This window comes from Micropterus dolomieu, linkage group LG14, assembly GCF_021292245.1.
Source record: "Micropterus dolomieu isolate WLL.071019.BEF.003 ecotype Adirondacks linkage group LG14, ASM2129224v1, whole genome shotgun sequence".
In the NCBI taxonomy this organism is placed as follows: domain Eukaryota; kingdom Metazoa; phylum Chordata; class Actinopteri; order Centrarchiformes; family Centrarchidae; genus Micropterus; species Micropterus dolomieu.
The window spans coordinates 16,600,012-16,613,709 of record NC_060163.1 but is presented as its reverse complement, the minus strand read 5'-3'; the positions used below and the strand labels follow the sequence as shown (position 1 = coordinate 16,613,709).

The following is a 13,698-nucleotide window of genomic DNA, read 5'->3' as shown; positions in this document are numbered from 1 at the left end:
ACCAGCAGATGACATGGCACCCCAAACCATCACTGACTGTGGAAACGTTACACTGGACTTCAAGCAACGTGGATTCTGTGCCTCTCCTCTCTTCCTCCAGACTCTGGGACCTTGATTTCCAAAGGAAATGCAAAATTTACTTTCATCAGAGAACATAACTTTGGACCACTCAGCAGCAGTCCAGTCCTTTTTGTCTTTAGCCCAGGCGAGACGCTTCTGACGCTGTGTCTTGTTCAAGACTGGCTTGACACAAGGAATGCGACAGCTGAAACCCATGTCTTGCATACGTCTGTGCGTGGTGGTTCTTGAAGCACTGACTCCAGCTGCAGTCCACTCTTTGTGAATCTCCTCCACATTTTTGAATGGGTTTTGTTTCACAATCCTCTCCAGGGTGCGGTTATCCCTATTTCTTGTACACTTTTTTCTGCCACATCTTTTCTTTCCCTTCGCCTCTCTATTAATGTGCTTGGACACAGAGCTCTGTGAACAGCCAGCCTCTTTAGCAATGACATTTTGTGTCTTGCCCTCCTTGTGCAAGGTGTCAGTGGTCGTCTTTTGGATAGCTGACAAGGCAGCAGTCTTCCCCATGATTGTGTAGCCTACAGAACTAGACTGAGAGACCATTTAAAGGCCTTTGCAGGTGTTTTGAGTTAATTAGCTGATTAGATTGTGGCACCAGGTGTCTTCAATATTGAACCTTTTCACAATATTCTAATTTTCTGAGATACTGATTTTGGGGTTTTCATTAGTTGTCAGTTATAATCATCAAAATTAACAGGAATAAACTCTTGAAATATATCAGTCTGTGTGGAATGAATGTATACATTATACAAGTTTCACTTTTTGAATGGAATTACTGAAAGAAATCAACTTTTTGATGATATTCTAATTATATGACCAGCACCTGTATGTGTTGTTTGCTGAAAAAGTTGTCACAGATATGATATGATGGAGGATGGAGTTCACTCAAAATAATCTACCCACCCATCAGTTATTTTAGTATCAGTAACAGTATGATTTTTAGAAACCTAACTCTAAAATCTAAATCTTGCTCTTAAAGTGGTAGCCTGTGAGATTTGTTTTTAAATCTTGTTGTTAAGTTAAGTGCTAATTATTGTTTTGGCTGCATTTTCCAACATTACTTAGTCAAACAGTGTGTGCATCACTGCAACCCTGCTGTTACTGTACCATCCTGTTGTTCTGTTGTTACCGTTTGGGTAGGTGTTGCTCTTTTTGTTGTCTGCTGTGCCACGCATTGCCTCTCACTGCTCATGTAAACTGTTTACTGAATTTCACACAAACCGAAATGCAACAGTTCCTGTCAGACTCCGAACAGCAAATATACAAGCATGCATGCACATAGCTGACCAAATACAGGCTGACTTTTGTATTGTATAAACATCTGTACCCAACTTACTGATTAAAAAAGATTTTTGTGATTCAAATTAATGTGAAGCATGAAAAACATACTGATAATTCCTGTCGTTTGTAGAGCTGATTCCATGGAAAAAGACATAATCTCCATCAATATGGTCAGTGAGCAATTGGTTATATAGGATTAGTGACTGATTTACTATTTTTTTGTTAAACTGAGGTTAAACAGGTGGGGAGGTCATAACCAGCTCAGCATCATCCAGTCGCAGCTGTCACACTCTCTCTTCTGATCAAAACTCCGTATTCCAACTGGGCGCTCCGCCAATCTGCCAATCCTCCAGTCTGAACATTTTGACACAAATATGCACATTGCATGCCCTAATAGTCTTTCACACTAACGTGCTCATTGACACATGGCAAGCAGTACATTTGTTGCTGTAAGTGAAAACAATCCAGTGCAACTCTTCCAAATATTATAAGGTACACATAACATTACTCTTCAATTTAAGATATCCATGTCTTGGCGGCAGTCACATATTGCAGCTGGATGAATAATTGAAAAGGAAACAGTTTTTTTGTCAGCTTGTGGGGTCCCGACCCCCAGGTTGGGAACCACTGCTCTAGGTTGTGCCAGCAATTCACTGAAACCATTACCTAAATGGAAATGTTCCAGTTAGGTACTGGTTCAAACAATTTTCCCTGTAATTAATTAACATTTCATAGGCATCTCCATAAGCCTTCAGATGAATTTACAGTCACATATCAGTTAATATGTCCTACTTATCCTGTGAAGTAAAGCACTAAAATTCTGAGACACGAGATTATATTTATTTTTTCATACTTTCAATCAATCTAAGGAGGAAAAAAAATACTTTTGGTTGAATTACTTTCAGTTTATAGACTTTTGAGAAGAAGTTTGCAAGCATAATTTAAAATGGCGAGGTTTTGGAGCCGCTACTCTAAAGAACATGTAAACTCCTCATTGTTGGTACTGAAATGATTTAGGGCATACATGGTATTTTGCTGACAACAACAGTGACACATATTTCAAAATTTATTTCACATTTCAGATTAAATGGACTTTGCAGACTTAGATTTCTGTCAGCTGCTGTACTTCCTCGCCACGCAGTGACATTTTTATGCTGCGCATTTAGTTTTAACAACAACAATAGCAGTTATTACATCAGTTGTGATTAATTTAGGGATTATTGCAGAATCACTAAATCCATAGAAAAGCACAATTATTGCCAAAGCTTCTTTTTTTTCCATGCACAGCTTTACATGACTTGTTTTCTGCTTTCAACAAGACAAACACTGGTTATGCCCAAGATTAGAGAATGGAATATGGTTTGTCAAGAGCAGTTGCAGGGTTATAGGGATGAGATGTAGGTTACATTGTGAAGCCCAACAGCTGAATGACAGACTCGCTGTCTGGCCTCTTCCTTTTCCTGGATGAATCCTAAAGGAGCTTACAGTCTAATATCCTGATGGGAAAAGGGTTTGCTTTAAGCTTGCGGAACACGCCTCATCACAACGAGGATACTAGGAAGGTCTGAGGTTAAAAAACAAGAGTCCTTTTTGACGCTAACCTGTTGGCTGCTACTATCATGAATGCACCTGATTACTTTTTCTGTCTCTTTTTGGAGAAGGATTAAATTTTGTCTACATGATGTCTTTCATGGGGAACGCAGAATAGCTTAGACGTGGATGTGAAGCAGATTTTGGACTTGACATTTTTTGCCTACCAACAGTAATTTCAAGACATGATTCCCACTAAGATGTTAGTGTACAGGGGGCCCGATGGAGGCACACACACTCAGACGGTTTCTAACACTAGAAGGCGCAAGAAATCGACTGGGGAGCTCTTCCAGAATGGCTACAGGGTCAGGATGGGCCACGGGCAAGTCAGCGAGAAAGAGGACCAGGACAGTATCTGGTACAGCCTCGGTGCATGCTTCCATGTAATCTCATACTGGGGTAAGAACTGTAGGACGTGGGAACGAGGGGAATCTCCATTAAAGCTGAAGGCTGGCGCGCCCAGTAGTTTTTGGACTCTGTGTGTCAGCTGGAGCAGGTTCAGGTTTAGGATTTGCTCTGTATTATGCTCCCCATCTGGCAAACACTCATTTGAAATGAGAAATGAGCTTTGGCAAGGCACACCGCGGTCCACGTCATTTTATAAAAGATTATTTATATTTTTCTAGCTGAATGATTGCCTGTAACATCTTTGATTTGTGTCGTTTGGCATTCAAACAAATCTGTGTCAGCCCGGTTAATGCATGCAGAGATGGATTTTACTTGATTGCTCACTCTTGGCTGGGGTGACTTTTAATTGTTTATGCAGCACCGACACTGCAGTGGATTCTGCTTTTTCTCAAACTGAGTTGGATCGATGAATCATTTGGCTTTTAAACTCAGGTGGGAGGTTCCTTTAGCTGGTAGTTTACTGCAATGCACTTAAATCACGAAATTCAAACAGTAAAATATGTGTTTGTTTTATCGGATGTGCTTTTGTAGGAGACTGGTTTCTGTGTTGATCATCTGTCTTTGGACAGAAAGAGCAGTAAACTGGTTCCAATGACTCTGTGATAATGTATGGATGTGGCTTACATGATTATATTAAACAGTCAGTCAGTAATCACGTGCAGCAGCTCAGGCTGGTTTCACTGCTGATTCTGTTGGTGTTATGCCATCCTTGAACTCTTGGCAAAAGGCACAGGCAAAATTTTTTTCTTCCCATAAATACCTTCAAATTTAGGATTTGACGTCATGTCTGTTTACTCAATCAATGTGGCGTGACAGTGTCCACCTGTCTTTACTCTAATCCAGTTTTTTTTTATCCAGCAGGATGGAAACATGTATCGTGTAGATGTCGGTGCTTTGCGAGGCTGCTGAGTTTAAAACAGAGTTATGTGAGTTGGTGAAGAGATAGATATCTGGGATGATGAGCTTGATTTAATTTTTTCCTCACATATTTCAAAAAGTTTCTTCTCTGATACAGTAAGGCTTAGTATCGCTTCAGCCGGAGTTTATTTTTTTTATGAATATGAGTCCAACTAAGTTGATAAACATGGATGAAAGTATGAAAGGTACCATGTTCTTGTTAAACTACAGTCAATTGTTATTGATGTTTTTTCATTTGTTATTAATCATCTCTGGTAATTTGTTTATGGTCTTTTTTTCTCACAGGCTTGAGATTTTTAAGGGCCTTAAGGTTGATACAGTTCTCAGAAATTTTACAGTTTTTGAATATACTAAAGACAAGGTAAGTGTATTCGTATTTTGTCTCACTTTTTGTCAATGTAGTAGGCTGTAATGTTTTTTCACCTGTTTATGTGTGAACATTGCATGTAGAGTGATTTATTTTGTAGCTATAAGCATGAATATGGTTTTATTTTGAAGGGGAGCTTTTTTTAAATGTTTTGTTTGAAGCAAAACTAGCACAAGCACATGCTTTCATTTAATTTGATAAACATTAATATCAAGTTAATATTAAGTTAACTCCACAGGGCTGCAGTTAGTAATGTGCTGTATTATGCACAGTGGGTACACTACTACAAAACAGCTTTCTGTTAGTCTATGTACTGCTTAGAATTAAAGCTTTTTGCACAGATGTCATGTCAGTAGGAGCTTATAGTTGCAACAAAATGCTTTAGAATAATCTCCACACTCATTCACTCAGATGAAGGTCAAGACAGAACACACAACGTAGAAGAAGAACAGAGGTCATGCAGGGACTTTTACACAACAAGACACATAATGTATTATTTAAAGATCGCCGCACCTGTAAGCCCTACATCCATAGTGAGGAAGGCCTTTGCTAAAAAAAAATGCATGTGTTGATATTTACATTATTTATTTTTTTTAATTGCATGTAATGAAAATATATTTGTTTGTGTTAACTGAATGGAAATTTAGTGCGAACCTGTGGTCATGCATGTTTAAATAATTAATAAAGCCATTTGTTACTATATCTTTTTTTATTATTCAATGTAAGCTCTTTAATTCCATTCATATTTCAACTGAATTAAATGCAGTGGCTTTAAGGACTACAGAATTTGTGCATGTTATTATGCTTTTGTCGAATCGCACTCAGAGTTAATAGATCAGTAATTCAGTATATAATTTTTATTAGTTCGTCTGTGTCGCTCCTTTACACAATAGTACCATTCTCTTACATTATGACACAATATGAGAGCTGAATAATGCATTTCAGAGCATGTATCTTCCAATCCAGCCAGTGTAATAACTAATCCTTAATAACTCAAACTTTGTTGTCTGGCTTTTTTTTAAATAGCAACTCAATAAAGCTGGTGAACCTTTGTTCAATCTTCATAAGCACATGGCTAACTGCAGCAGGCTTCATTCATTTGGTAAGTTAGTGGGAGGCGTTTAAGTTGAGGTGAAAGCATGTTGGTATAGCAACATTATTAGTACATACTGTGGTTGTTGTAAAAATTTCCACCTCTGTTCCAGGTGGAAAACTCAGGGGATCCTTGGGAAAACTTCCAAAATTCCCAGGCACTTTCTTACTGGGAATGTGTCTACTTACTCATGGTTACTATGTCCACTGTTGGCTATGGAGACGTTTATGCAAAAACCACCCTGGGCCGCCTGTTTATGGTCTTCTTCATCCTTGGTGGTTTGGTAAAAATCCCTATTACTTATTCCTGCTTAAAATCCTCCATGCAACCAATCATCACACCCCGCCAGGTATTAACAAACGCCAGGACGCGCTCAACTCAGGACGCCCTTCACCTGTTGTTTACACTGAGGTGTAATGCATGTCATGTATTGTACGTGTGATCTACAGTATTGCAGCATTTCTTCAGGTAAAATGCTGAAGTCCTGTTATTTATAAATTCCTATATAATGTAGAATATTTGAGAACTTTTGTGACTGTTATTAACTGTAAAAGTACCAGGGTTTCAGGTGGTTCCACCCTCCCACCTCCCCTCCCTCTTTCCAACAAACACAATGAGACCGGGATCATTTATTATAGCCCAGCTCGATGGATGTAGCGACATCAGTTTCTGCACAAATATTCTGAGAATGAAAAGGGAATGAAAATGAAAATCATAATAATATTAAATCCTATATCCCACAGAAAGCTACTTTTTTTGTTACAGACCTGAGTTACCTGTTAAAGAAAGTAGCCAAAGATCATTTAGAGGACACTGTTATTCAGGATTGGATTAAACAGCACGGTGACATACTGTAATATAGTAAAAGAGTTAAGTATAAAAGAGGTTTAGGTGACATGTATATGTCCTTGAAAAGCTTAAATGAAATCAAAATACATTTGCAATCCAAAACATTCTTGAATTATCAGACTCAAATTAATCTTACATTATCTTTGGGGAAAGGACAGATTGAACTCTTTAAATCTGACAGTCAGTACAATGTCATGGTGTGTAATCAAACATTGCTCAAACCCACAGTGTTACATTTAAAATCTGAGTGGAGAGATACTAAATATGTCAGCCTAAATTTAGGGGGAACTGTGTTTAAAAGGAAGATAAAGACATGACTCTTTCCATCTGATGGAACAATGCATCTCTAAATCATCTGGAGTCTTGGGTTTGATTATGTCACTCACTGTAAACATACATCTTAAATGAAGAGCTGAAACAACATGATACAAAATATAGGTGATGCTGTCAGAACTCTTGGAATAAGATGATGTTTCCAAACTTAGAGGCTTAAAGGGGAAATTAATGGAAAATGGATGTTAAAGGGTTAAATGTACTTTTTTGTTAATGTTTTATTAGTACAGATTATTTTATTTTCATGATGGGTTTTGCAAATCTTCTATAATACCTCTCTAAATGAACTAAAACAGGATAATCCTTTGCTCAGAAACTCGCACGCAACAAGCAAACACATGTGTGTCAGTTGGTAAAATTTTACATTATCTATGAAAACATGCTAATTATAACTATAATGAAAAGATGCAAGTGTTTATATTGCTCTCTTGTAAGATCTGTGAAACAACAATTCTTAGTTTATAAAATAGCAATAACAGACCAATATATTGTGGCATTTTGAATTAAAGTCCTCAAACTGTCACATAAATAGGGGTCAGCTGAGTTATTCACGTCTCTGTGCAGTAGAATCTCCAAGTTCAGTTAATGTCTGCCATCCATTTGGCTGCGCTACCCAAATAAACCCGTCATGTGTGTTTGTTGGACGAAACATGGCACATAAGGCTTTTTCTTAAGTTTTCTAATTTGTAATTTTTCTATCACAGATTGACATACCACTCATCAGCTGTCATTTTTCTCCTTTACTCTTCCAATATCCGTAAATATTGGCCTTATAATTTCCTATTTCATTTTCATACTACTTCTTGATGGAATGTAACTGAGATATAACTTCAGGCTGCATTCAGTCAATATTGACTAATATGAATAAAGTGCAACTTTTTTATTTTCTTTCTCCTTTTTTCCTGTTAACAAATTAATATTAATACAACTCCTGCACTTACAGTAGTGTTAGTCTTTATTTATTACTTTAAAGTAAAAATAGAGGACCTGCTCTTCTTTGCCTTTCTTTTTTTTAGTCTCTTCTTCTGTCTCCTATCTTCTCCTTAGGCCATGTTTGCGAGCTACGTCCCTGAAATCATAGAGTTAATAGGAAACCGCAAGAAATATGGTGGTTCCTATAGTGCTGTTAATGGGAGAAAGTAAGTATTCAAGGAGGCTCTACTGCCTCCAACGCAGTAGAACCTTCTTTGCATGCCCTTTTCTTTTTCTTTTTCATGCATGTAGGCCATGTTTGCTCGCTACGTGCCAGAAATTGCTGCTCTCATCCTTAATCGGAAGAAATATGGAGGGAGTTATAACTCGACCAGAGGCAGAAAGTAAGTCAAACAAATTAAAAAATCAGCAAACATTTAATGGTGTGGTTGTGTGTGACTCAAGTGGCCCTCTCATAAAGAGGTGACATACCCTGATTTTTGCTTAAATATACATCATGAAACTGTAATTTGAGATGTAATGATCTCAATTAGCACTAAAGTCACACTGTGACTGAAGAACTTGGCCATGATAATTTTGTGTAGAGTTTATTGTACTGTATGCTGCTTTTAAGCTGTCATCGCTGCTTGTCATGAATGAACGTCTGCTTTTACACTGCAAAAAAATCCCTGTCTCAACAAGTGATTTTTGTTTGTTATTGAGTCCTAAAAGTCTTATTTTCTTAAAAAATATGTTGAAGAAAAATGATACAGACATAGGGAAATTCTTTCTAAAAACTCAACTCTTATTGAAAGTATCTTGAAGTGACCTTACTGCCAGACAGATTAAAAAAAATAAATAAATAAATAGGACTCTGAGAGCTCAACAATAGACAGAAATTACTAGTGTTGTAGTACTCGAGACTGGTATTGGTCTCAAGACCGGTCTTAAGGCCACTTTTTGATGGTCTTGGTCTTGTCTCAGACTCGACCGCATTTGTACTCGGTCTTGTCTTGATTTTGGACATTGAAGACTCTGGATTTTATTTCAAGAACAGTCAAGACCATACTTTTGGGAATATCAGTAAATTGCTTTTGCATCGTCTGATTTATTTGTTAACATCCTAACTTTGATTGGATGTAAAATGTACTGCTTCAAATGCAACCAATAACCCTAATTAAAATGTGTTGTTACCGTTAACGACTGACACCCATCCCTGCGATTGCAATGCTTATGTTGATTTCAGCTCTTAGTGTTTGTATATGGGTGTTTTAATGGGAATGTGGATCTTTCAGATCAATTTAAGAAGTAGCTATGATCTTGTTACACATTTTGTTGTTTATAATGTAATGTGGGGAACCGGTCTTAGTCTTGATTCAGTCTTTCCCTCCTTCGGTCTCGGTCTGGACTTGGTCTCAGCCCCTAAAAGTCTTGGTCTTGTCTCGGTCTCGATAAACTCTGGTCTCGGTCTTGACTACAACACTAGAAATTACCTAATCAGATAGATATTTTTGCAGTGTGGTCAGGTACGTGTACTGTTGTCATGTTTGAAGATGGTACATGTAGGATTTTCATGTAGGATAGAAACTGTGATTATCCATGCTACTACTGCAAAAAAGAAAATATAAATTCCTTGATGTGCATGTAAAAGGATTAAACCATGGTCACTTAGCATGTTTTGACCACTGATTTAACAGGGGACGTAGCTTAGGTCAACCTACCGGTATTTAACTTTTTCTGAACAGCGGCTGATGTGGCCACAAGTGACAATTACATGATTATAGTTAATGTGTAAAACACTGTGTAACAGTAGCACTAGTAGAAAAAAGTCAGCAAACTGACACAGTAACGTCAATTAAACAGCAATATCTATCTAAAGTTGGCCATTGTTAGCTAACATCAGCCGCTATAAGCTGCTGGTCATACCAGACCAATTAAGGTTGTAGCTATAAAACCCCTGAGTGTATTAAGTTGAACTATAAGGTACATACATATCCTGGTTAAATAAATACATTAAAAAACTTTATTTCAGAAATAGACACCCCCACCCCCAGTTCACAGGTATATCACAGTTTATTCTACCTTTACCATTATACATGGAGCGAAAATCCTACATGTTTTGTGATCTTATCTGTAATTAGGCTGCTTATTGTCAATGTACATTTGTGCCAAATGTGTGTTTGTAAATCTAGTGGTTTCAGTCATTCACACAGTTTATTTTTGTTAACCCATCTCCCTGCGTACCCAGCCAAACTCACATTTGTATACCAGACAAATTGCTTAAACAACATAAAATAAAATATAGAAAATATCTGATCAAAGGAAAATAATGATTGATATACAGCCCTGCTAGTACTTCTCACTCATCAACTCTGTACAGAATGGAGTTCCTATAGAGTTGAATCAGTTCATGTATGTATGTTCATGCTCAAAGTGTTTTTTCATACTGGAGTATCAAATAATTATATTTAAACAGAGCAATAATGCCATGACAATAGTATAAACTCAAGCTTACAGTACAAAGTTCACTATTGAAGAAATTATCAAACTCCAATCTTGTATACCACTGCTTGCTTCATGCTGGTTTTTGGAATTTTGTTTTTACGTTCTGGAAAAACTTGTCTTGCAATGCTTGTCTTTTTTTCACGCTTTGCTTTTAAATATTCTTGGCCTTTATCTTCAGTCTGACCTACACCCTCAGGACTAAATAAAATTTTGAATTTATAGGAATAATTTGACATTTTAGGAAATACGCTTATTTAATTACTTGCTGAAAGTTAGATCATAAGATTGATACCTCTCCCATGTCTGTACGATAAATATGAAGCTACATTAGGAGGCGCTTAGCTTTGTCAGCTTAGCTGTAGCTTAACACACACCTTGTTTGTACATTTCTGTTTATGTATGGATTAAAAAAAACCAGAAACCTGTTAATTAGTGAGCTTTGAGGTGCTAGTATGCATGTTTTTTGTCTTTGAACAGAACCAGGCTAGCTGTTTCCCTCTGCTAAGCTAAGCTAATCACCTCCTGGCTCCAGCTCCATACATAACACACAGACATGAGAGAGGGATCTTCTCTCTACACAAAAGTGTATTTCCCAAAATGTCAAACTGTTCCTTTAACATATACACTTTTGTGTCCCAAGCTCTGTTTCTACAGATAGTGAGATTCTACCGGATGCCTCTTAACAAAATATGGGTTCTTGTAGCATGCTTTTGGTACTTTTGGTGTTCATTAACTTTGTTTTGGAGAAGTAAAGTTGGTTTGAAATGTTCTTAAACCAAATCTTTGCTTCTTTTGTTGGTTAGTTTTGTAGAAAACCTACAATTACAGCTTTTGAAGTAATTTGTGTGTATGTTGTACAATTATTTTAAATGTATTATTATGTGTAATTTTTGTTTATTATAGGTGAATTGAACATTTATCAACATCGTATTTATTTATATGAGATGGACTAGGAGCTGAAACTAACGGTCAGCTTGTTTGTGTTTTTGTATTGTTAGACTCATTCACACAAACATCTGATCAACAGTGGCTTTACAATTTTATCAGGTTCAGAAGCAGCTACATTGCACCAGTAGCCAAAACAGAATTTTTAAAAATCTGTGTCTGCAGTTTTTATCCCTGTATAAATACAGTACTTGGTTTCGGCTCCCCACTTTTAAATATGAATGCACTTTTTATTTTTAATGTTAATATTGTTGCAGCTGAGTAGAATTATAAGCATCATTATTTTTCTCTTACCCTCTGTCTTCTTCTTTGTCTTCTTGTTTTCTTTAGTATAATTGCTGTCATCGATAAAACATCCTCTTAACTGTTTTCCTTCACAAATTAACGGAACAAGTGTTGCAAACAAAAATACTGGTGCATTTATTGTACATTAAAGCCACAAATAATTATGGCATTTCCAGCTGTGGTTCCTCTTGAGCAGCAGCATTTCCAGACAAAATGTAAAAAGAGTAAACATTAGAAATTATTTTCTAAATAATTTCTAAATAAATTTGAATATAGACATATATGAATAAATCTAAACTGTTTTATAAAGGATCTGTGATATGTGTTAATCGAGATAGACTGTGCTCTGATTTCATAATCTCCATCTAAGTAAACTCTGATCCTTTATAATCTGATACTAAAATCCACAGTGCTCTCTGACCTACTCATTCAGTCCTCACTCGTCACGACAGGAACATCAAACATCCTTCCCTAACATAGTTTTCATTTCCACATTTCAAATCAATCACCTAAATACAGTACTGATTACTTTTCAAGTCCATTACATCTCTCTTATCTCAGATTTACCTTTAGATCCCAGGACAAAGGTGAAGATGAAACAACAACAATTTGTATGTGTGTGCTTTGTTTAGTCCGAATATATTTCAGTTTCATTGTTATTCTGCACCTCGTTTTCTAGGCACATCGTGGTCTGTGGTCATATAACACTTGAGAGTGTGTCCAACTTTCTAAAAGACTTCCTACACAAGGACAGGGACGATGTCAATGTAGAAATTGTTTTTCTCCATAAGTAAGTACAAAACATTATTTTTTTCACTTGTGTCCCTGAAGATACGTCAAATTTCTTTGCTCAAGAAAAAAACTCTTCATCTCTTCAGGAGATTAGAAATAGTGTTCCCCCACATATTTAAAGGTTTCTCTTCCTTCTCTCAGTATTTCCCCTAATCTTGAGCTGGAAGCCTTGTTCAAACGACACTTCACCCAGGTAGAGTTTTACCAAGGGTCTGTCCTAAACCCACACGACCTGGCCAGAGTCAAGGTAACTGACAGATAATACTTCTTCCTCTGTGGCTCAGAACTGTGCTGTTTTTGTGTCTATAAAGTCTGTTACTGTCAGTTGGATAATGTTATCTGCTGTGTGTGATTTTATTTCCAGATTGAATCAGCTGATGCTTGTTTGATCTTAGCCAACAAATACTGTGCGGACCCTGATGCTGAGGATGCATCAAACATCATGAGGTAAACCAATGCAGCTTCTTTCTTTTTTTCTTTTTTCTAATTAATGTTCTGTTGTTGTGTAGCTTCTGAGAAACATACATATTTTTGGAGTGGAAGAACTGAAATTAGTAAACGTTTCAGGGATTGTCAAGTGGTTAATGCGTGAGAGTACAAAGGCTTTCAGAATTGATGTGGGAACTATCTGTTTTGAGGAAGCAAATAATCACAAGAACAACAACCTGAGAGAAAAATTTCTTTCAATGTTGTACTGTTATATAAATAAAACACAAAAGCTAAATGGACAATTGCATTTAAAAGTGCTTAAAAGAAGTTTAAATGTGCTGCAGAAATATCATTAATCAGTATACTCTATAAATTATTTAACATGTAATAATGTGTTCGAAATCAGTTCCCACTTCTTCCTGGACTTAAATTGAGTGTGAGCGAGCTTGTCGGAGGTGGCTCTCACTGAAAGCAGACAGACTCTCAGCATGAACAAACTGCTAGTGCTCACTTTCCCTTTTGGAGAATAATAAAGAACTCAAGAAGAGAGGAAACATGAATATGTTACACCCATCTGTTTTGTTTTTAGCTTTAAATTTCTGGCCACAAATGTAAACTGCCACCCAGCTGTAAACTGTGTTAAAAATATACAATGTGAAAATTTTTCCTTAGAGCTGTACAGAGTTTTTAAGTTTATGAATGATATAAACATTCCCGGAAAAAGTAGAACTGACAGAGGAAAAGTTTTCAGTGGTCTGATTTTGCTTTGTCCTTTTTATCATACATCAGGGTAATATCTATCAAAAACTACCATCCAAAGATCAGAATAATCACTCAAATGTTGCAGTACCACAATAAGGTTGGTATAAGTACTTTTACTTGCATCATTAACTACAAAGTTTCTTGGAGT

At 36.7% G+C, this 13,698-nt stretch overlaps 1 protein-coding gene across 8 annotated transcripts in view; it reads left to right on the top strand.

Annotated features, from left to right (window-relative positions):
- Positions 1–13,698, top strand: part of LOC123982769 (calcium-activated potassium channel subunit alpha-1) — a 107,979-nt gene that overhangs the window by 61,732 nt on the left and 32,549 nt on the right. For 6 of the 8 annotated variants that reach the window (XM_046068598.1, XM_046068605.1, XM_046068602.1 and 3 more), the window contains exons 6-13: positions 4,564–4,639; positions 5,672–5,747; positions 5,851–6,021; positions 7,968–8,059; positions 12,247–12,357; positions 12,501–12,606; positions 12,724–12,806; positions 13,578–13,647. In XM_046068598.1, the coding sequence (XP_045924554.1) occupies positions 4,564–4,639; positions 5,672–5,747; positions 5,851–6,021; positions 7,968–8,059; positions 12,247–12,357; positions 12,501–12,606; positions 12,724–12,806; positions 13,578–13,647 (785 nt within the window). Of the gene's footprint in view, positions 1–4,563; positions 4,640–5,671; positions 5,748–5,850; positions 6,022–7,967; positions 8,060–8,144; positions 8,237–12,246; positions 12,358–12,500; positions 12,607–12,723; positions 12,807–13,577; positions 13,648–13,698 lie in introns of all 8 variants that reach the window. The other 2 variants (XM_046068599.1, XM_046068603.1) reach the window with 1 other exon arrangement.